The 23,037-nt window shown below is 39.4% G+C and overlaps 1 protein-coding gene across 1 annotated transcript in view; it reads left to right on the top strand.

Moving 5' to 3' along the window:
* galnt2 (UDP-N-acetyl-alpha-D-galactosamine:polypeptide N-acetylgalactosaminyltransferase 2) overlaps nucleotides 1-21,325 on the top strand; it is a 58,569-nt gene extending 37,244 nt beyond the window's left edge. The window contains exons 4-17 of the mRNA XM_032516636.1: nucleotides 2,237-2,390; nucleotides 4,597-4,695; nucleotides 4,799-4,866; nucleotides 4,951-5,016; nucleotides 5,120-5,241; nucleotides 7,249-7,336; nucleotides 7,904-7,991; nucleotides 8,122-8,225; nucleotides 9,541-9,667; nucleotides 13,298-13,390; nucleotides 14,274-14,357; nucleotides 14,850-14,976; nucleotides 16,453-16,572; nucleotides 16,714-21,325. Of these exons, the coding sequence (XP_032372527.1) occupies nucleotides 2,237-2,390; nucleotides 4,597-4,695; nucleotides 4,799-4,866; nucleotides 4,951-5,016; nucleotides 5,120-5,241; nucleotides 7,249-7,336; nucleotides 7,904-7,991; nucleotides 8,122-8,225; nucleotides 9,541-9,667; nucleotides 13,298-13,390; nucleotides 14,274-14,357; nucleotides 14,850-14,976; nucleotides 16,453-16,572; nucleotides 16,714-16,869 (1,496 nt within the window). The 3' untranslated portion in view covers nucleotides 16,870-21,325. The remainder of the gene's footprint in view (nucleotides 1-2,236; nucleotides 2,391-4,596; nucleotides 4,696-4,798; nucleotides 4,867-4,950; nucleotides 5,017-5,119; nucleotides 5,242-7,248; nucleotides 7,337-7,903; nucleotides 7,992-8,121; nucleotides 8,226-9,540; nucleotides 9,668-13,297; nucleotides 13,391-14,273; nucleotides 14,358-14,849; nucleotides 14,977-16,452; nucleotides 16,573-16,713) is intronic.
* The last annotated feature ends 1,712 nt before the right edge of the window (nucleotides 21,326-23,037 follow it).

Here is a 23,037-nt window from a genome sequence, read left to right as displayed (position 1 = left end):
CTCAGCAACCAGTGGATGAATGCGTGTGTTACTATGTAGTAGTAGTCGTAGTTAAAACTAATGCAATCCATATTTTTGTCAAATGCAACACTTTTCACAACATCCATCAAAGATGCTGGGTATGAAACACTGCTTTTCAGCCTGGTGTTAAGTTGCTCTTCAAGGTTTTATTTGGATCATTTTCAGGGAGTGATCAAATAAGCTTTGGTGTTCTTTGAGCTGGTGGGGTTAGGGTTTATGTTTCAGATCAAGAGTGAGTCTTGCCTGCCAGTTACCATCGGCACCAGAAAGTGTTGTAACAAAAAAACAAAGTCAGCAGCTGTGGGTGGAAACAGTTAGGTGACAAGGGAGGGAGATCAAAAACTGTCCAACAGACTACACCTTTTACTGGTATAGACCAGTATAGCAAAATACCACCAGCTGGGTCTAGATGGGTGTACCTGCTAAAGAGAGGATTGAAAAAATGATAGCTGGATGAGTTATCCCAGTGAAAAAGCTGACCGTTAATCTGTTTCGGGTGGTTCAGGGAACAAAGAAAAGGAGGATGAAAGAGAAAGTGTTCACAGTCCGAGCAAAAGACTCACATTGTGAGAAGTTGAAACATTAATTTCACTACATTAATTACTTGCTGCCACTAAACATACTGTAGATATCAGCAAGGACATCACGCGTACATTGTCAGAGGAGTCGCTATACAGGCAGATTGTTGTGCGCTTTACCTAATTAGCATGCCAGACACATTAACATGCTGTCAGAGCAGACGCATGCACACACACTCGTCCTCGTCAGGCTCAGTTTCTCTGTCTGTCTCTCCCTGTCATACACACACTCATCCATACTGAAAGATAGTGTAATCTCACACTGCCATATGCTTAACACAAGTCATTAGCATAGCAGCTGCACCCGGTTAAATTATTCGTGTGTGTCTGTGTTTTAGTAGTCAGTGATAAACTGTAAAATTAAACATGAAAACTTTCTCTGTTTAGTGTGCAATGATCTCCTTATTCTGGTCAGACAGACACAATTTGTGTGTGTGTGTGTGTGTTCAGTAGGATTTTCTTTCTTACTCAGTGTAGTGCATAATACATTTTCTTTTCATGTTTTCTAGCTTTGTTAAAGTAGTCTGGCTTTCTCTTCTGAATACTGTTCTGCATAGTCTGAATATAAGCAGCAAAAATCTCATGTCAGCTTTCCTCAGTGCCATGCCTTGTCAAGCAGAAGCTTGAAGCAGCGAGGTTTTCCTTCCCGTCAGTCGTGAAGGATTCTTGCATCAGCCAGGCTGCTGCCTACATTTCATATTCTCGCTGATGTATAATCCTGAAACACATTTTCAGCCTTTGTGAAGGTTTGAACTTCATGCTTGGTGGCGGCCTTTATTTTTGGATATGCTGTGTTTATTTAATATTCACGTCACCAGAGAGGCACATTGAGAATGTGTTTCTTATTAAATCCTGGACGCACAATTTATGTTCTCTGCTGGTTAAGTATTTATCTAAAAGTTGAATGAGAAATTACTTCTCTTTCCAACCGTTTTGCTTTTTATCCACCTATTAAACAATACAAGCTAAAGAATATGTATAAATCAATCCTGTAAGCTGCGATTTTTAAGGTCGGCAACATGGTACAGTAGTGTGTTATTATTCACCCAACATCCTGTTTGCTTTGTCCAAAATACCATGTGGCGCACACTGCTCATGGAGTCTAGATTTAATTTCATAGTGCTCCTATTATGCTTTTTGGCTTTTTCCCTTTCCTCTATTTTGTTATTTTGTGCATGTTATATGTTTAGAAAGTGAAAACTCCCAGAGTCTACCCCACCTCCAATAGAAAACACTGTTCACAAACTGCTCCAAACAGTTCTCTTGTAGTCCAGCCTTTACTTCCGTAACAAACGTGCGTCACTTTGTAACAAACGTTATAATGCTCGCCTAGCTGCTAGCATGGCACACCCTCTTACTCTGCTTCTGACTAGCTTACCATGCTGCTGCGCATGTGCGACTCCCAACAAAGATGGAATAGAAGTGAGATGCCTCACTCTGTAGCTAATACAGAGAGCTCAACACATAGGGTGAAAAGAGAAGCTGCAGCAATGTGTAGTACAAAAAATATGCCGTTTTCTGAAAATCAAACAATGTAAACCTATTTTGGTATAACCTCTGAATACAGTTATGAACCTGAAAATGAGCATTATATGAGCACTTGTGGCCATGCGCTTAATATGGTTCTGTGTGTCCAGGTAAGGTGCGCTGGCAGGATTTTGACCAGGATCTGTACGTTGGAGCCACGGTGGTCCGACCGGGTCAAGATCCGTATGCCAGGAACAAGTTCAACCAGGTGGAGAGTGACAAGCTCCGTATGGACAGAGCCGTGCCTGATACGAGACATGACCAGTATGTATCTCTACTATAACACAGACTATCTATCCCTCTTAATTGTATAATTACAGCGATTGTTGCAATTGTTACAATTGCTATATATGTCAGAGGTTGCATGCCTTTGGAGCAACTAGGGGTCAAGTCTTGCTCAGGTTGGTTGATGTGTTGCAGTGGGACTTGAACCCGGATCGCCAACATCAAAGGCATGTGTCATATCCACTACGCCATCACCACCCCTATTGATTGTGTGTACAGTACATTGGCAGAATCCAGGTTTTTAACTGAACAAAGTACGAGTTCTGTCCTTCTCTCATCCATTTGTTTTTTTTGTCACTCTGCACTGTTTTCTTTAATAAAGCAGAAATATGTTGAAGTAAAGTACATACTGTGTGACCGGTTGACTCACCTGTCTAACTAATTTGGGTGCTCCAAAACACACTGAACTTGTCAAACCTGAGTTTCTAGCACATTGCACTAACATTTTTTAAGTGACGCTGAACTTGTTTTTGGAGTCTGTTTAAAATACACAAAGGGCTTCATGCAAGAACCACTCGTACAAACTGATTTGTTCTAAAGTAGCACATTCGAGACAAGAATTTTAGAATTTGTGGTGTTCACCAGTTTTCTCGTACACAGAATTTTCTTTTTAGTTATTATCGGAATTTGGAGTGGTGCAGGCCTGTCATAGGAGTCTTCTATAGGCAAATATGGGAAAAAATACATACATTTTACCTGGAATCTTAAAGCCTTTATCAGAATGAATTTGGAGTTTAAAATATGATTCCTAAATTAACTAAAACTATAAGGGCACTCAGAAAGTGCAGACCTCCGTTAATTCTGGGGTGGGAATCACCAGACACCTCCCGATACGATATCATCACGATACTTATGCCACGATACAATATTATTGCGATTTTAAACATATTGCAATATTCTGCGTTATATGGCAATTTATAAAAAAAATTCCAACTTCTAATTTTTCCCAATTTCAAATGACGTCCCCAAAAGGAAACTGTCAATCTGTGAATCTGATCTAAAAAGATACATTTCTCTGTTTGTTCATATCACTTCAATTGTATTGCTTTAAAGTGTGATTGTCAAGCAGACAAACTGACCTACACATACTGTATATAATAAAAGATCAATACTTGGCGCCTGTGTATCAATACAGTATTACCACTGAAAATATTGCGATACTATGCTGTATCGATTTCCCCTCCCAACCCCTAGTCAGGAACTAATTTTTTGGATTATTCCGACACTACATGAATGCAGTTCAAATGTCATATCTGGCAATATTAACAGAAGTAAAAAAATAATTTGTGTGTTTTCCCTGTGATCCAAAATTGATAGATTCTTCCATGGCCAATGTTCCAGGCCAGTAATGCAAAATGTTTATTCTTTTTTTTCTTTGTCAGCATTTTTTAAACATACCCACAAATGGAGGAGAACATGTCTTATATAAGACTCAGTAATTTGTAAGGTGTAATTGTTTAGGTGTAAATCCACTTGAGACACAAAGAAGTAAATGTGCTGCCAACACGTGCTCCTACTACAGTATATCATTGTAATCACTCAGTGTTTTTATTCCTGCAGTATCTGTCTGGCTGCACACTGTGTGGTTTAAAGACTATTTTTTATAAAGGCAGTGGTCTGGCCTCACAGATATATGGACCTTACTTAGACAGCTAGAGCCATTAGCCTACTAAAAGAGCAGGGATGTGTCTCCTATTGGTCAGGTAGTGATTTATCATTTGTGCAGCATGCGGCAGCACTGATTGTGTAGATTTCCCAGCAAAATCGGTCTAGTTGGGGTTTTTTTTCAGGCCAGGGCCACTTCATCAGGGCTTTCAACACAAGATCAAAGACCTTGTATGTTTATTCTACAACTATATAACACATCAGCACCAGAAATGTACTGGATGATGTCAATTCAAGATTGGTGCAGCTGCATATTGACTGAAACGCTGACAGATGTGGTACAGGGACAAAAGGCATGTGTGCTTGTCTCAGTGTGTACTGAATCTTATTTATTGTGTTCATGTATCCAGAATCTGTTTACGGACCAGATCCAGCTCGCAGCTTTGCTCACACGTTCAGCTTTGCGTAGGAGTGTTTGTGCATGTGTGCATTTGTACTACACATTTAGGCATTTATGCTTTTGTGTACCGTATTTTTCTGTCTGTATATTCCTAATTGTGATGGTTTCTTGTGTATGTAGTTGCAGACATAAACAATGGAAGTCAGACCTGCCGGCCTCCAGCGTCGTCATCACTTTCCACAATGAAGCTCGCTCTGCTCTGCTGCGGACTGTGGTCAGGTAGGTGAATGGTGTGTGCTGTCCACTTAAAAAAAAGTTCCTATTTTGATTTGTGAGCATTTTTTAATACGTTCCTATAAATTTCCTTATGTTATCTGTTTAGTGTCCTGAAGAAAAGTCCATCTCACTTGGTCAAAGAGATCATTCTGGTTGATGATTACAGTGATAATGGTGAGTAATGCACGCAAACAAATTGTGTAAAAAAAAAAAATTTGTAAGATCAGTGTGTAAATCAATGGTTTATTTGTGTTTCAGCGGAGGACGGAGCGCTGCTGGGGAAAATTGAAAAAGTGCGCGTGCTGAGAAATGATCGCAGAGAAGGTAGTTAGAAGAAGGGGAGAAAAAAGTTTTATATCATTCAAACAAAACATCTCACTGCTGTTTCATGAATCCAATTTTTTTTTTTACCTGATGTTTTCCTCAGGACTGATGCGTTCGAGGGTCCGTGGTGCAGACGCCGCTACGGCACCGGTCCTTACATTCTTGGACTCTCACTGTGAGTGTAATGACCACTGGCTAGAGCCGCTACTGGAGAGAGTGGCTGAGGTACGCAAGCGCACCCACACGCGCACACACACGCGCGCACACACACACACACACACACACACATAGACACACGCACACACACACACACACACACATGGAAAGTATATTATCATACATACAAATATAGTAAAAGAAGAAATTGTTTGTGTTGTGATGTTTAAGAGAAACACTGATACGTCTGTCAGTCAACACACACCCTGTAGAGCAGCTCGCCATTTGGTGAAGTCACTCTAGTTTGACCTCCTTATTTCTCTAAACACTGCTTGTCAGGCTTCTTATGAAAGTAAAGGCAAAATACATGGCAACAGCCCTCACCTGTTTATGTTTTAATATAAAGCACAATTTATTACTATTCATTTTTTTTTTCTTTGTGTACTTTTTAGTTGTATAGTTCCATTGTAACTGGATCACAACGGTGATAATGTTGTCCGTATTTGTAGGGGAATTATTTTTTTCCTTTCTTTTTTTTTTTTTTTACATAGAGGTCAGCTAAAAAGCAGCACCCCTAGAGCTGGTAGTCAGTGTTTTGTCAACATTCATGTTAAAAACAAGGTGCACATGACTCGAATAACACACGAATGTTACTTTGGACTCTTTCAGTCTAAATGCACTCCTTTTCAGATTCGGAATACATTATTGTCCATTAGAGTTGCATAAAATGGAACTTGGTCTTTGGCACTGGCATATATAAGACAACATACACCATACACAACAATCCACAACAAGTATGCATCTTAAAATCTTAGAGTCACCAAGTGGCAGTAATAAAAGGGATGATGAGTGGATTGTTCTTTTAATGGCATATTAATCCATCAAAAAATTACAATAATGCATTATTTACCAATACAAAAATACATTAAAATAAGTGATGTGTTAGATGCAGAATGTACTAAAATCATTCTTAATGATGTGTCATGATTAAAAATGTCTTTCTTCTATTAAAATTGAAATGTGGTGTTTAAGTCAGAAATTATATAAGCCAGTGATTCAGTAGATCAGAACTTTCCCTAATGCGGTGTTGATCTTTACTTGATTTATTTCAGGTAGGAAAGACTAATCCTAAACCAGAACTCAGAATATGATCTCTCTGTTAGGTATTGAGATATTATTTATGACAGTCAGGCTTTATTCCCAGTGTCAGAAAAGTTGTGTATATATTATATACTCCACCAGATTTATTTGATTGAAAAAGATGGACCTCACACTTGGTTTATGCAAGTTGTAAAAGGGAAATCCTTAAACAGAATAAACAGGAAGTCCATTACAGATTAAAAGTGTGTTGATCTTTGAAGTGAAGTCTTTTAGTAATGACTCGTGAGGAAACTTTTTGATTAAATGTAATCTCAGGCTGGAGTGAGAAACTGTTTTCTTTAAATACCCGAGAAGGGGAAGATGCAGTGGACCTCTACTCGTATAGGGGACCCTTCTCCTGTGTAAGAAAGGAGAGACATTTTTCTAAGTATTGAAGTGAGAAATTGTGTTCTTTATATATTTATCCAATAAGACTGTAAATAGTCTGATTCTGTATTTGATCCTCCCAAACGTAGTGTTTTGTCAGTCCCTAGTTAATAAACGCCTGCAGCCAATTGTTAAACATTTTGCTTTCAAAGAAATTGACTTTTCTTTGCTTTACTTGCACTTCTAAATGATGAATCACGCAAAACAGAAAGAAGGAAAAAAGCAATCTGTGTGGGTAAAACCTCATGTGTCATATCAAAAGGCTTCAACCCAAAATAAATAATCCTGGAGGATTGTTTCAGTTATTGTCATTCTGGCCACTGGAGCAACCCTTTCTCTAAACTACTGTGATGTGTCTCAATGGTAGTGATTTAGTGTAGAAAAGACAGAGCTGCTTTACTTTCAGTTCTATTTCATAAACACATAATGGAGGGTAAACTAAACATAGGAATCACTGGTGTTGAGGGAAGTATTTACTTCTATTCTAGACAAAACATCTTTCAAATTTCCTGTTATTTGTTAGTCTCTGTCTCTGTCCCTCCTTCTCAGGACAAGAGCAGAGTAGTTTCTCCTATCATTGATGTCATCAACATGGACAACTTTCAGTACGTAGGAGCCTCAGCTGATCTGAAAGGAGGTACAGTACACAAGTAGAGAGGTACATGAACACACGCACACACACACACACACACACACACGATGTCCTGTGTGGTTTAGTACTAGCAGCATAAATACCTGTTATTGTTTTGGCATCCTGCGCTCTACTTCATAAACAGTTTTCACTTAGGAAAAACAGAAGTATACACCCAACATGTTTAGTTTTACGGCTTCCTGGAAAGAAACGGTGTCTTCCACACTGCTTACTGATTCAAACTAGATTCTAAAGTATGTAGTACATTCTTACTGATAAAATGACTTGTATATCCTTTCCTATGCTTTCTGGTATTAGTATATAGTGTACAATTGAGACACAACTATTTACATTTTTCAGGTTTAGGGGTTGCACTCTGTGCTGACACATATAGACATGTGTAATCAGGCAACTGCAGATGTATTCAGTCATCTCATCTGAATCTGCCGAATCCAATTAAGACTGCTACTTAATCCCAACTAATAGTGATTGTGTGTGTGTGTGTGCGTGTACATACATGTGTGTGTGTGTGTGTGTGTGTGTGTGTGTGTGTGTGTGTGTGTGTGTGTGTAGGTTTTGACTGGAATTTGGTGTTTAAATGGGACTACATGACTCTAGAGCAGAGACGAGGCAGACAAGGCAACCCCATTGCTCCCATAAAGTAAGACAGACACACGTGATTATACACAACTGCCACATTTTTGTTTGCCAGTTTCCACTGACTACTAACTAATCTTGCTCTTGTCTTTGCTCTATCCACCTGTCCCCTCTCTCCCTCTCTGCCCATGCAGAACTCCAATGATAGCAGGAGGTCTATTTGTCATGGACAAGGAATACTTTGAGCTTCTGGGAAAGTATGACATGATGATGGATGTATGGGGAGGTGAAAACCTTGGTAAGTGCTGCTAAAGTGCAAATGCAAATTTGGTAGAGTCACAGTGGAGCATGAAATCAGTAGAGTCACAGTGGAGCATGAAATCAGTCGAGTCACAGTGGAGCATGAAATCAGTCGAGTCACAGTAGACAGGTAATGGTGGGTAGGACATGAAAGTATGACACAGTAATGGATGTCAGAGGAATAGAAAATCTACGTGAGTGAAAGAAGAAAAAAACAAATAGTGTGATTAAGAGGGGAAAGTAAAGTGGCAGGTAGAGAAAATAAACAAAAACTACTGTCAGCATTTACCATCAATACGCTTGGCTGCTGTAATTTGTTGCCCCCCCCCCCCCCCCCAACCAACTCATTCTCTGATTATCAGCCAAGTGACAGACCTGTCAGTGGTTTTGCCAGAGGCAGTAAAGAAATAGTTTGATATTTTTGGTTGCAGTTATTAGCTTTCTTGCAAGAGTTAGATGAGAAGATTGATACCAGACATCTTGCCTATTTTCTAATATGAAGCTGCATCCAGTTAGCTTATCCTCTGTTTCCAGTCTTTATGCTAAGCTAAGCTAACTGACTGGTGGCTGTAGCTTTATATGGTTGTCAATCTTCTCATCTACTGTATATCTCAACAAGAAAGCAAATACACTCTAAACCTATTTCTCAAAAGGTCAGACAATTTTTGGGGGGTCTTAAACAGGCACACATGTGTAATTTCTGTCCATCATAAATGCTTTTGGCTTTAAAAACAATAGATTTCTTCTCACTTGAGCTTTGGTACAAAAGTAGCACCAATGATGTGTCTCAAGCAGTGATCAACCCATGAGCTCATCTTGGGTTTCTGTGCCAAGAACATGATAGAAGAGAAGGAAATCCTTCTGTGGTTTGGTAGTCTTAGCTGGGTAAAAGAGTCTTCCAGACTACAGTTGATCTTCAGAAAATTACAGTGTCAATGTGATAATGATTATAATCGGTATGAATAAAAATAACCATAGTGTACACAATAGAAACCATTTGGAAACAGCACAATGAGATAATAACAGCTGTGTCTCCCTGTTGCTTTTGTCTAAAAATATGGATATTGAGTTGACTTGAATTCAGATACTGGTTTATTGTGTGCTTGTTTGCACAGCACTCAAATAGAGACAATGTTGGAGAGGGGACCCGACAATATCAACACACTGAAAACATTAATGAGGTGCAGATATAGTAATCCACTGTGATATCGAGTGTGTGTGTGTGTGTGTGTGTGTGTGTGTGTGTGTGTGTGTGTGTGTGTGTGTGTGTGTGTGTGTGTGTGTGTGTGGGTGTGTGTGGTGTGTTGTTTCAGAGATCTCGTTTCGAGTGTGGCAATGTGGTGGCAGTCTGGAGATCATCCCCTGTAGCAGAGTTGGCCATGTTTTTAGAAAGCAACATCCATACACCTTCCCTGGGGGCAGTGGGACTGTGTTTGCAAGGTAACACACACACACACACACACACACTCTCTCTCTTTCCCATTTACACGTGTTGCATTGCTGCTATTTATTTAGTATGTACTGGATCTCTTGTGCTTCCCTTGTATGTCAGGTATTATTATTAATACTGGTGTGTAAGCGCACGATTTCCCGTTTGATCCCCAGCTCCTCCAGTCCAAACTGAGACAATTAGGCAAATTTCCCAAAAATATTCAACTATTCCTTTTAAAGTAAATATTTGAAACATGCCCAGTGGGAAAACTCTGCTGAGGAAGATCAAATGAACCTTTTCTCGATGCTTAAGATGAACCACAATAGTAGAACAACCATAACCACACCTGACCTCTAATTTAATTTCATATCTAATATCAGTGTGCTGATATATTGTGCATCTCTTGTTTGGCTTATGCTATGATTATATTCTTTGGTATTATTTTTTGATTTGGGGCAATTTCTTTCTCCCCCTACAACACCTTTTAGACTGTTGTGAAAATTGGAACATACATTATTGAGTTTTAATCACAGCTTTGAGAATTAAACCAGTGTTAGATAATTAAAACCAAGCAGAAACAATTAAAACTCAATTAAAAAAAGTAATCACAAGGAAAATTGGCTTCAGATTGAGAAAGAATGCTCTTTTTAAATATAGAAGATCAGTTTTTGCATGTGCTTTACTTTAGAGCTCTGATAATTGTGAAAACATATTCAGCAAACAGCAGTAATGGGAACCAAGATACATGGAAAGATATGGATCTCTGCTTTGAAACAGTCTCCATCCACAAGTAACAACCCATGGAAATGAGCCAGATGAACCCTCATGGTCCTGATTGAGAACTTCAAGAAACAGATAACAGGGAATTTAAAGTGGCTGCATTTGCTTTGGGTCCTCCATCTGACGTAGAGAGTACTGTGGGAAGAAAACAAGACATGAAGGGAGTAATAGTCCAAAATCGTGGAGTATCTTTGGCCTCATCTCTATCTTAAGTTGGTGTCTACAATGGTCACTTTGCAGATGAAAATGACTAAAGATTTCCTGAAGGCTGTGACCAAGAGGGATGCTTAAGATAGAAATGAATCCAACGGCGCACAAGTAATGAGCACTGACAACTTAATACTACTTATTAACTGGGGTAATTCTCAGAAATTGGGAATGGACCCTAAGCTGGATGAAAGCAAAAGGTGAGACTCCAGTGGATATGGATGAATTTCAACATTCGATCAAACCGTTTCAGAGCTTATTCTGACATACTGGTTATGGATTTGACCCTGCCATTTCAGCTTCGACACATCCTGTGGACCAAATTTCTGCAGTCTCACAAATAGTTGCATAACCCTTTCCAGCATTTCAAAATATAATGTATTAATTGATGGAAGCTGTTGTTTTCTCGTTTATGAGCCTCAACAATGGAAACACGTCATGCAGAACAGCTTCATTTGTGCTTTGAGGCTGCTTCAGTTCATCATCGTCTTGCCCTTATAAAGCCCGAGACACCCTCCCTGTGTCTGCTGCCATTGACCCTGGGGAGCTATGACAAGACAATGCCTGTTTGTCTGCTTGGATGGCTTTATAATTGTTCTGGGAGCAGCATATGAAGTTCCCTTGGAGTTTCCTTGCCAGCTTGTTTGTAATAATTAACAATTTTTATACACTGTAAAACGTGGCTATATTTGAGCCATCATAAGACCTTCTATCAGTCTTTGGGATCACAACTTCTTTAGATGTTTTATGACATGTCTGCTGGGGCCTATCTCATGATGCACTATTAATAAAGTTTAGAGCTGCAACTAACAACTATTTTCAACATTGATTGATCTGGCAATTACTTTTTTGTAAGAAACTGTAAGAAAATGTCAATCACAATTTACTCAATCCTAAGGTGACTTCTTCAGAAAGCTTTTTTTTGTACGACTGACAGTCCAAAAGCCAAACGTGTTCAATTTAGTTTAATTCATTTGGATCACATTGCTACGCATCACATACATAACATACATGGTCCGTTTCTAATCAATAGTGAACGAAAAGGTGTAGGTTGAAGCATTTGCTTATTACACCTACATTTACAATCTATTTTGTTCTTAGGTCCCTCAGAATCTTATCAATCTTATTACATTTATTTATTGTAAATTTTTGTACGTTATATACATAATAACATACATATTACGTGAAGAAGATATGAAACAAACTAAAATACATTTGCATTCATATGCACGTTGCCCCACATGCCTCACTTTTATCTTTGTTTAGCAGCTTTTTTAATATATATATTTTTTAAATCGTTGTTGCATGTTTCACATTTTTGTATCCTAATCTAAAAGTTACCACATGTTTACTCCTTTTGCTGTTGTTTTTACATTTTTTTCTAATCTTTATCTTAATCTTTGTAAACATGCACATTCCTCTTAGTTTCTACTTGCTCTCTCTAATCCAAAAATGCTTCTGGATTCAGTATGAAACCATCCTGCTTTTGACTTCATATATTATTTGCATTGTTTTGGACTCCAGCAAGTCTCCCCATTGAAGTGTGTGTGAGTTTATAAATAATCTGATGGTTGATTCATGAAATTCTGCTCTGTTAATTAGTCTTATTGCTCTTTTTTGGTAATAGGGTTAATAGGTAAAAAATAGGGTTAATAATTGCTTTCCCCATATCTCCACACAATATGTAATGTATGGCAACATAAAGGAACAATACAATAAATGTAATGAATTTTAAGATTTGAGCACATCTAATTTTGTGCCTCAGTGGCAAGGAAAAACTTTCTTTTAGGCAGAAACCTCAGGGAACTTACTTTTTGCGACTGAAGCAATTATCTAAATGTCTACTGATTGATTTTACTGCCAATCAATTGATTAAGCAACTAATTGTTTCCGCTATAATAAAGTTAGCTTGATAACTGTGCTGAGTAAAACCCAAAGTGGGTTCACCATGCTCAGTGAATGTCCTTTCACCAAATGTGGAACATGGACTGGAAGGGCTGTTCTGGTTATGCTAACTCAGAAATCCTAATTTATAAGACTATGAAGAGAAGCAGAGAAGAGAAGGGGTGCCGCGTCTGCAGCTATACACCCTCCCCCGTCTAGGCGAGTGCTGCGACTCCTCACTCTCTAACTATAAGCTTTATCAAAGAGGAGAGTTTTAAGTTTACTCTTAAATGTGGTGACGGTGTCTGTATCCCAAACCCAGACCGAAACCTGATTCCACAGTAGAGGAGCCTGATGGCTGAAGGCTCTGGCCCCCATTCTACTTTTAGAGACTCTAGGAACCACAAGTAACTCTGAATTCTGGGAGCGTAGTGCTCTAGTGGGCACTAAGAGCTCTTCAAGATAAGATGGTGCTTGACCATTTAGAGCTTTGTAGGTCAGGAGAAGGATTTTAAATTCAATCCTGGATTTTACCAGAAGCCAATGCAGAGAAGCTAATACAGGAGAAATATGATCTTCTGTCTCTCTGTCCCTGTTCTTCCATCTTCTTCTATCTCTTCGTCTCTCATTTCCTTCTCCAACCTTTTTATTTTTCTCACTTTCTCTCGGTTTCATATCACCTTTTGCCTGTCTTCAATCACACCTCTCCCCATTTTCTCCTTGTCCGTCACCCTTCCCTCATTTGTCGTCTCTCACCTCTCTCTCAGGAACACGAGGAGAGCAGCAGAGGTGTGGATGGATGAGTACAAAAACTTCTACTATGCTGCTGTCCCCTCAGCGAGAAATGTCCCCTATGGAAAGTAAGTACCATGAAGTATGACACCTACAGAAGCCAGACAGGATAATGTATCTACATCTAAAAATTCTAAAGGCAGCCACAGGAATTGGCATATTAATTGGGTTGCCAATTAGCAGTATGTCAGCTGTAAAAGAAGTCAGTGACCCCTTTCATTGAAGTGACATGAGGCAGTTAATGTGGCTTAAAAGAGCGCAAAAAGTCAAAAGACTGCCATATTATTTGACATGCAGAAAAGATTAGTGTTAGACTATGACAGCAAATGCCAAAGCAAAAGACTATGATGGACACACAATGCATTGATAAAAAGAAGCGAGGATCCATGGAAAGGGATAGATATTTAAGCCATCCCACGCAGAAGCTTATTTGTACTATTTTTTGTGTTTTCTACTTTATTTCACTTTATATACTAGACGACTGCTACTCTGTTCAACCTTTTCCTTTTCAGAATAGGCCACACAACAAAAAGTACTCATGTCCATACAGTGCAGCTGGACAAAGATTTTTTTTAAAAAGCTCATTATGTGACTATGTAGGAACACTCCTGGCATTTCCCTCCAGTGCCAGCCTTAGTTATTTTCCCAAAGGAAGTAAAGGTGCCCCTGGCCTTCATGTTCTTTCCTCACAGAATGGCTATAAATTATAGCCAGACACGCAATGTGTTGTCCATCGGAGGCTGATTGGTGCAGTTAGCATTTAGTTTTGACACAAACGCATTAGGATGGAGCCTGACAAGATGGATTTTTGTGACCTTGCGATCCTCGCATGATCTTGTGATGTTGCAAAAATTCATCTGCCGTGGAAGGCAATATAATTTATTCTCTCTCTCTATCTGTCTATCTATCCATCTATCCATCCATCCATCCATCCATCCATCTATCTATCAGTATCCAGAGTCGTTTGGAGATGAAGAAGAGATTAGGTTGCAAGCCATTCAAATGGTACCTGGAGAATGTCTACCCTGAACTGCGGTAAGAAAATTTGAGCAATATGATACGGACGGTACATGGTATGACCCTATGTATAGTATTGTGTAATGGGACTAAATGACAGTATTACGAGGACTTGGTTTGTAAGATACCACAGTATCAGTATGACTGTAATCTCTTGTGTGCTGGGATCTAATGTTTAATCCTAAAACTGTGGTGACAATAATGACTAACCCTAGCAATTATGACTCAGGCACATTATTACATTTTGGCAGGTTTGCAATTTGTCAGTCACATGAATGAGATTAATAATGTATGAATGTAACAGATTTGAATAATTTCAGATGTAATAAGGTTATATTTCCCTATTTGTCAGAAGAAAAATGGTACAAAACCATTGTTCTCTCTATTGAGCTCACATTACTTCTGTCCTCTTGTGTTACTTTAATTTTTTTAATATTACATAAAGCCTTGATAACTTTATGTATATAGTATAAGCATGATAGAGTTAATACAGTGTTTGTGTGTTTTCAGAGTCCCAGACCACCAGGACATAGCGTTTGGAGCCTTGCAGCAGGGAGGAAACTGTCTGGACACCCTGGGTCATTTTGCTGACGGGGTGGTGGGGGTCTATGAATGCCACAATGCTGGGGGAAACCAGGTAGCGTTATTACGAGGACACACGCAGGTCAGCTTGTAAAATCATTTTGCTCTAAAGACACCTTGGTGGCAGGTGGTGGCACTAGTGGTGGTGAAAGCTCAGGGAATATATCACAGGATTCCAAGAATGTTGCATACAATATGTTTTTTTTTAGCCAGACAGCAATTACAAAAAATAGAAAGCATGTTTTTAAACAAAGGTCAGGTGAGACCATAGAATGAGATTAGAACGGACATCCCCATTCAAATCAACATAGCAAGACAGTCAAATTGGCAGCTATTTTTATGTGTACTGTTGCCTTGCTGCTAGAGAGGAATTGAGGATTGCTGGATTTAAGTGCTTTATATTTTTATTGGTAAGTCATCAAATTATAGTCATTAAATGATAAAACTGAGTGCAATGAACACTACAGCCCACTGACAAGTGTTGCCCTAACCGTTAACCACAATCCCTATTTTCTCATGAACTAGTTACATGACCAGAGCGAACAGTTCAATGTACTCTAACTCTATTTCTGTGTGTGAGACTTAAAGCCAAGTATTATCCCTAACCTGCAGTAAGTAAAAAATAATACTTACATAAATATGTTTTACAGTTCATGCATGTAATCTGCATACATAACATAAGCATAACATAAGCTTGTACCAGTGTGTTTGTGCAGTTTCTCAAATATTTCCTTCCTAAAATAGACTGGCAGGTGTAGTACTGGGAAAACATCACCATTGACTTCACATATCTGGTTTACCTCCATCAGTTTGCAATATTGACAAACTAGCCACATGTGTAGTTCATTTTTACAACCAAATTGTATGGTCTCATATCTAGCTTGAAAAGAACTGACGCTCTATTTTAAATACGGCTCCTTGGGCATCATGCTTTAGGGGGGCACGTCTTGATGCACACACATGATTCTTTTTGTGGGTGTTGGTTAAAATCAGTAACACAGACACTAGAAATTAAGTCACTGAACCCCACCACTGTTAACTGTTTCAGTTTGTTCATTAAGTGCAGTAGGAACCATAATAGAGAAAGAGTTCTTTTTTATGAGTTGATCTTAAGAGCTGCTCTTACATTTCATCTAAGACGGACTGGATCAACCAATGTGATTAAGACATCCTTTGTTCAACTAGTATTTTATATTGTAAGGACAATCTTCTAATGCCACTGTTACTGTCAGTCTTTGCTGGTTGTTGTGAGTAAGAAAGTGGACTTGAGAACTTTGTTAAAAACAGTTTGAACACTTTGTTCTTTAAAAAATAGAATGGAAATTAAAAATTAAAGCTCCCGTTTGAAGTATTCAGCTGTCAAGTAAAAGTACTATGCGTTATGTTCTAAGTATAAAACATCAGATCTGAACATGGTATTGGCCAATGCTCCATATAAAAACACTTAGATCATTGCTTGCTCAAAACATTCCTAGCCACAGCATGTGGACATACATAAGTGTATTTATACTAATGCTTTGTGTTTGTAAAGGAGTGGGCCCTGACTAAGGATAAGTCAGTCAAACACATGGACTTGTGTCTGACTGTGGTGGACAGAACGGCCGGCTCCCTCATCAAACTTCAAGGGTGTCGAGAGAACGACAGCAGACAGGTAAAACACCGACTTTGGTTGGGCTGTTTACTAGAGCTGTACCATTGCTTGTAAATTACTACAAATAGTACCAATGCACATTTGTAACATTTCTATACTTCAACATTAGATTTATGTCATGCCATTTTTGTGTCTCACCAGAAATGGGAGCAGATTGAATCCAACTCCAAGCTTCGTCACGTTGGCAGTAACCTCTGTCTGGACAGCCACAGTGCCAGGATGGGCGGACTCACTGTGGAGGTCTGCAGCCTGACCCTCAACCAACAGTGGAAGTTCACCCTCAATTTGCAATCATAGTGGGCGCTACAGGCCCTGGGAAGAGCTGGATATCGGATAGGGACACCAACAGACTCTGAGACATATCCAACGAGATGGAAATAGACTCGAGGAGAAAGACAAACTTGATGGATAAATGGATCCCTCTTGCTCCTCCTGAGCGGTGCAGCCAGTCACGTCTATACACCTCTCCCCCACACTTACCCCTCCCAAAATAAGAAAGAGCAACACCTACTGGGAGAGGGGCTTGCAGACCACAATGGAGTAAACCCGTAAACTTGACTGTATCTGGTGGATGGATGGTGACAGTGATGATCATGAGGCTAAAAGCTTTCTATCCAATCGACATACCTCAGTGTTTTTTCATTGATGGTTCCAGAGGCATTTACTTTCTTTAATGCTGGTGAGGTAGAACTTGTTTTACTTTGTAATTATTTTATTTACTTATTAATATTTTTAATTTCTTGCTGTCAACTCTGTCTCTCCATGGAGGTTTTGCAGGAGCTTTTTTTCGTTGTTGAAAGAATGGGACTTTGGTGTTGTTGCTCCTCTACGGTGCTCTCTCTCTTTGTTTCACCACACTATACCGAGCCTGTCACGGCAGACGCAGGCTATAGGTTGTGGTTTCAGTGAGGTTTGGGTTTAGAGTGATTTGAAGGGAGGAAATGAACTCAATTTCTTGAGCTTTTCCTAACGCTTCCTCTCATTTGTTCACAGGATCAACAGAGAAAAGGGAGGCAAAGGATTTTGATTTCTACACAGTTTTCCCTTCAGATTGTGTTTTGGGGAGGGGGAGGGTGTTCAGGGAGAAGCTTCTCTGCTTTGGATGGGGCCTGACAACGGTTTGGTTTGGCCGGAGGTGCAATTCCTGAAACCAGGAAGTGTCTTCAAGCCACCCCTCAGGATTTACTGTTTGTCATCAGGCTGTAGCACTGGCTGCCACAGCATCTTCACTTCTACACCATTATGTCTCTAAAGAAATCTCTTAACAGTCTTTTATTTTGTTTACTTTTGTCAAAAAAAATGGAACCAAATTTTGAATGGATGTTTTTGTGTTTTTGAGCGTTTTGAAAAAGGGTTTTCTTCACATACTCTCGCTGCTCTCTAACTGCTCCCTGTGGACCGGCTCAGTTTATACATCTTTTCCTGCACAGATGATTTTCTTTGCCAATGTCTAATATTGCCATTGTAGGAAGGTTACTGTCTAATAATTACATCCAAACTGGATTTAATATTGCAGCTTTTTCTCTAGAGATAAGTTGTTGCCTGCAAAAGCATACCAGTGACATTTACAGTATAGTACCACCACCCCGCGATACCCACACATGACATGACTGAGATGTTTGTTTCTGTACTTTCAACACACACACCTGCCTGCTCTTGCACAGCAATAGAAGGAAACAGCAGCGCTCATATGTGGCTAACATTCCAGACCTGACATCAGAGGTAAAAGTAAAACCTTGCTTATTCCAGTCTGGGAACAGATGTCATGCAAGAGAAACTAGTTTTCAACTGTATGAAATGTGCATGTGCACATGTGTTTTGAAAAGCTCCGTCTAGCTGCATGTATCACCAACCAGCTCTCACAGGGTTGCCCAGCTTTTTTCTTCATTGTTCCTGTTCGATCGGCCATCTGTTCAATAGGTTGAAACTGCAACAAACAAGGTTTTACTGTTTGTCCTCACTTGGTTTCTGCAAGACGTGAGCATATTTTACTGATTGCACAAGTCTTTGATGATAAAGATTACTGATGAAAACAATGCTTGTTTATTTTGGCGAGCTACTTTATTCTGTGGAGCAAGGTGTTGGTGTCACCAAACAGGATTGTGCCACTTATTAGTCACTGATACTATTTATAGTACATGTATCTGTTTGCTACTTCATTACCTGATGCCTGCTGTGCATCTTTGCAACATTAGTCGCTCCTGGGCTTCAACATGGGTTCATCTTAACTGCTGTGATCCTTTCTACTGTTAGTCACTGATGAGTAATGATGGCACAGTTTGGGGAAATTGAATTTGGAGCGACTCATTACTTGGCAGCTTCAAGGCAACTACATTAACACAAAACATCTTTCAACAGATGAAGAACAGAAATGGCCTTTAAAAATCACATATTTCCTAATTTCTTCTAGAAAGAAGTTGCAGCCTCTAGTGTTCTTTAATGTCAAATCTTCTCTCATGGTCTGAATATGTCTCCTCCTCTCTCATTTCACATCTTTACTTTCAAATGTTGATTTCTTTGTTCTACTGTGTTACCGAAGCGGACAAAGACAGCTGGACAGTGTGCTGCGTTGTCTAATACTTTTCCATCCCTTGTTCCATGTCTGTTTGTTTTATGCCATTTTTCCTTGTACCTGATGTTTGCCTTGTCTTATACACTCATACGACTGTAAGCAGAGTGAGGGGAGTTGAAAAGGTCAGCTGACACTGCAGCTGGTTGGAAAGCTTATCCTGTGACTTGATAGGTCGCTGCATTGTGCTGTGAGGCTCTGCAGACCCCAGGGTGAGCCTAGTTCTCATGGTGACCAGACTCGAAAGGCCCAATTCTGATTTTAAGGTTTTAGGTAGATTGAATTTAAGTTGTACATTGTTCATCCAAACCATAGACTGTAAAGATCCAACCGAAAGTACTGCAGTCACACACGTGTTGTTGTAGATCAAACAGCCTAAACTTCATAATTCATAGGGAAGGTCTGAGATAAGTTGGGTGCAGGTTCAATCATTTTTTATTATTTATTCCTTTACATCTCTTTCATATCAAACTTCCTTAAGTAGATCATTTGTCATCAAATTTAGATCCTTATATGTTCCTTATTGTTTAGTTAGATGAAAACATAAAAGCTGGTGGTTTTCATTTTCAAAGTATCTGGCCCTTGACTTTTTCAGTGAGAACGTGATGTTTTTTGTGGTGTATGGCGCCCTCTATTGTCACACTTCTTGTGGGTAACAAGTACAGAACCAGAACAAGAAAGAAAAAGGGACTCAAGGTAGTAAACTTCTAATGCACAATGCACCAGTGGAGAGTTTTAGACATTTTTCTTAATCACATTTTCTTTGTCTTTGTCTCTTATTACATTTTTGATTCAGCCCTACTTAAAAGGCCAGGCAGTACAGACTAAATGGGCACGGGAACCTAAAGGCACACACCTGAGTGACCGTGGCAACGCTGTCTGCAACAACGGTTCAGATATGCTGTTTAGAGATTTCTTTTTAAACCAGTCTTACTCTTGTGAAGATGGAAAACTTGCTATTTAATTTTTTTATGTTTTACCCGGAGGAAATGACTGTAATAATTAAGAAGTCCAGCGCCTCATTTTGATTGGATGATTAAATGTTTACATCTTTAGCACAATGTGCCAACGTTTTCCACCCCGTTTTCACTGTATGAAGAAGAATGAGAAGGGGGGGGGGGGAGTCTTTGGAAATCCAGAATGTGTTGCAGATAACTCGTTACACATTTGCTGATTGTATATGTTGTGTGTATCATTTTTCTTCCCAGTCTTGGTTAGACCTGCAGGACACGCCCGGGCTAGGACATCGCTTAGCTGCTGATCTGGTGTCAGTCTTATAATAGATACAGGAAACAAAATTGGCACTTTGCTTATATGATGTCTTTAATTGTGTCTGCAAAACATGTGTTGAGGCAGAACCAACTGTGTCTGTATGTTTTAGCTTAAAACACCAATCAAAGAAAGGGAGAATATTGTCAATTTAGCAGACAGGCATCTTTATTAGCAATAAAAAGGGGCGTATAACTGAACAGCAGTCAGTGAACAAGAGCGTCTACCCCACTGAGCCAGTAGGACTTTATTTATACTCACCGTGTTTTGAAGGGAAACAGTCAACAGCTTTATTGGATGGAGTTTAACGTGAGGTGTAAAGGTCAAGCTTTGTGTTCTCTCAGCTTTCCCCACAAACTGAGCAGAGTTATGTCATGATTTGTCCAAACAGGAGGGATGCCTTCCACCTTCAGACCACCTCAAATCCCTCGCCTCAAATCCCCATTTAGGATTAACAGAAGAAGAGCCTCCTCTGATATGTGAAAATCCCTGCTGAGACATGCAGCTCAGGACTGCTTAAGCTCCTGAGTGACAGTAACAGTGAGTGTGAACATGCACATAAGACAAAATACTGTAAAAGTCAATCAACCAGTAATGACAGATAAAAGGTGAAACTAATCAATGAAGTGATGTTGTGATAATGTGTTTTCTAAAAGGATTGGGGCTTCATTGAATGTCGGTGGTGGGTGATATGGCACGAGGGGTCACATGTAAAAGTGTATATTTTTGTATATACCGACATCAGTGTGTGTACAGTATGTACATATATACACAGTGTACTCAGCCGCGGTTCCTAGGTTTGTTGTCAGACTGTACAGCGCTTCTAACTGTCCCCTGTTTTATAGATACTGCAGAAATTCAACTTTGAATGAATAAGGAGAAAATTATTAACTTAAATAAATGCATTTATATATAAACTAAATGGTGTTGAGTATTTTGGTCCGCTTCAGTGGTTGGTGGTGCAAGCTCACAATAGATACTTTAGCACCAACATACTCAGATTATATTGATGTTTCTGTTGGTCTGTTTCAGTTTTCACTGTTATACTGTGGAGCTGGACCACTATATCTGCTAAAACCTCCATTGTTCAAGGATGGATAATGGAGCTCCTTTAATATTTGAAGAAGGGTCTTTTTCCATCCATCTGTCAAATGTTCTTTGGATCTTATATTGAGTGAATGGCAGCCGGACCTCCAACCAACCATATGCTGTGCAATAAGGCAGCAATTTGGGCAACACTATAAAAATACTGGTAGAACTTTTAATTAATTAGCAACATGTTTTGGTCCTAGTAACCACACAATACACACGTACAAACGGCCTGTTAATTTCAGCTAAGCCCCAAATTTCAAAACCATGCAGATGGGTTATATTTCCTCTGGCAGAGATACATTACTGGGGAAAAGGCAATATAGTTTATGTAGTGATGCATAAAATGCAATGTGTATTAGACAAATACTTGAGGTCATTCCATGTTTAGTCCCAAATTGTATTTTCTATCAACTAAAGGGGTAGCCATGATTCTGTACTGAATCATTTTGTTATTTTGAGATTCCTCAAGGAAAGTATGTTGACATCACCAGAGGTGTAGTGGTAAAAAAAGAGGTGGGTAAACTATAAATTCTGCGATCAGGTGGACCACGACGCGATCACCGATAAGGGGGGCCACGGCCTACCGGTGCACCCTGATGACATTGCTACAGGCAATTTATCACTGGTTGTTCCCTCATAGGTCGCACAATCAGTATTCAGTTCATACATTAATCAAAGTTCTTGTTAAAAAGACTCTAGAAGGAATTATATGGTTGAAATCTATAAAGTTACTAAATGACAAAACAGAGACAACAAAAATATGTGCAAAATATTCACATATAACAAGCTGGAATCAAAGACCTTTTTACTTTGTTCTAACAAAAATTACTCAAACCAACTAATTGATTAACAAAATAGTTGGTGAATACAGTTTTTTCCAATTGCTAACACAATAAAATGACATGCATAGAACAATTATTTAAACTGACACACAGAGCAAAACCTCTTCTCAAGTCCCCAAAAGTCTACACATATTTAATGCTTCACACACATTTTGCAAGACACAACAATCTGACATAAAGTCACATGTTTACCATTTTCAAACCCATTCATCATTAACTACATGTAGGATAGTATGACATGACTGACGAATCTTTGACTTTAGTCTGCCGCTTCCTGCTTGATGTTTTAAGCCCTCAACTTTGACTTCCAGGCAGCGCTGCGACCGGGACTTCAAGGCACCCAACCATTGCCCAATCCTAGTACATTACAGGTAGCGCTGCCTGGAAGGCAACGCTGGGGGCTCACTGACCCAAACACCGCAAGAGATTAGTCAACACTGACAGTAGGCTAATGCAGCGCAATATGATGGACTTCGTTTAAGGTTTAACAACCTATGAAACTAATAATGAACAATATGAAACTAAAACGACATAAGCTTAATTTAGAATGGCTTTGGGACAATAGGCTATTCAGAGGTGGGTAAACGCACTTTGGAGGTGGGTAAACGCCATTTCCGAATTTTGAGAGGTGCATAAACGGCGTTTACGTGCGTTTAGCCTCCACTACATCACTGGACATCACCATATGTCATT

Source organism: Etheostoma spectabile, chromosome 1 (assembly GCF_008692095.1).
Source record: "Etheostoma spectabile isolate EspeVRDwgs_2016 chromosome 1, UIUC_Espe_1.0, whole genome shotgun sequence".
Taxonomy (NCBI): domain Eukaryota; kingdom Metazoa; phylum Chordata; class Actinopteri; order Perciformes; family Percidae; genus Etheostoma; species Etheostoma spectabile.
This window is presented reverse-complemented; position numbering and strand designations above follow the sequence as displayed.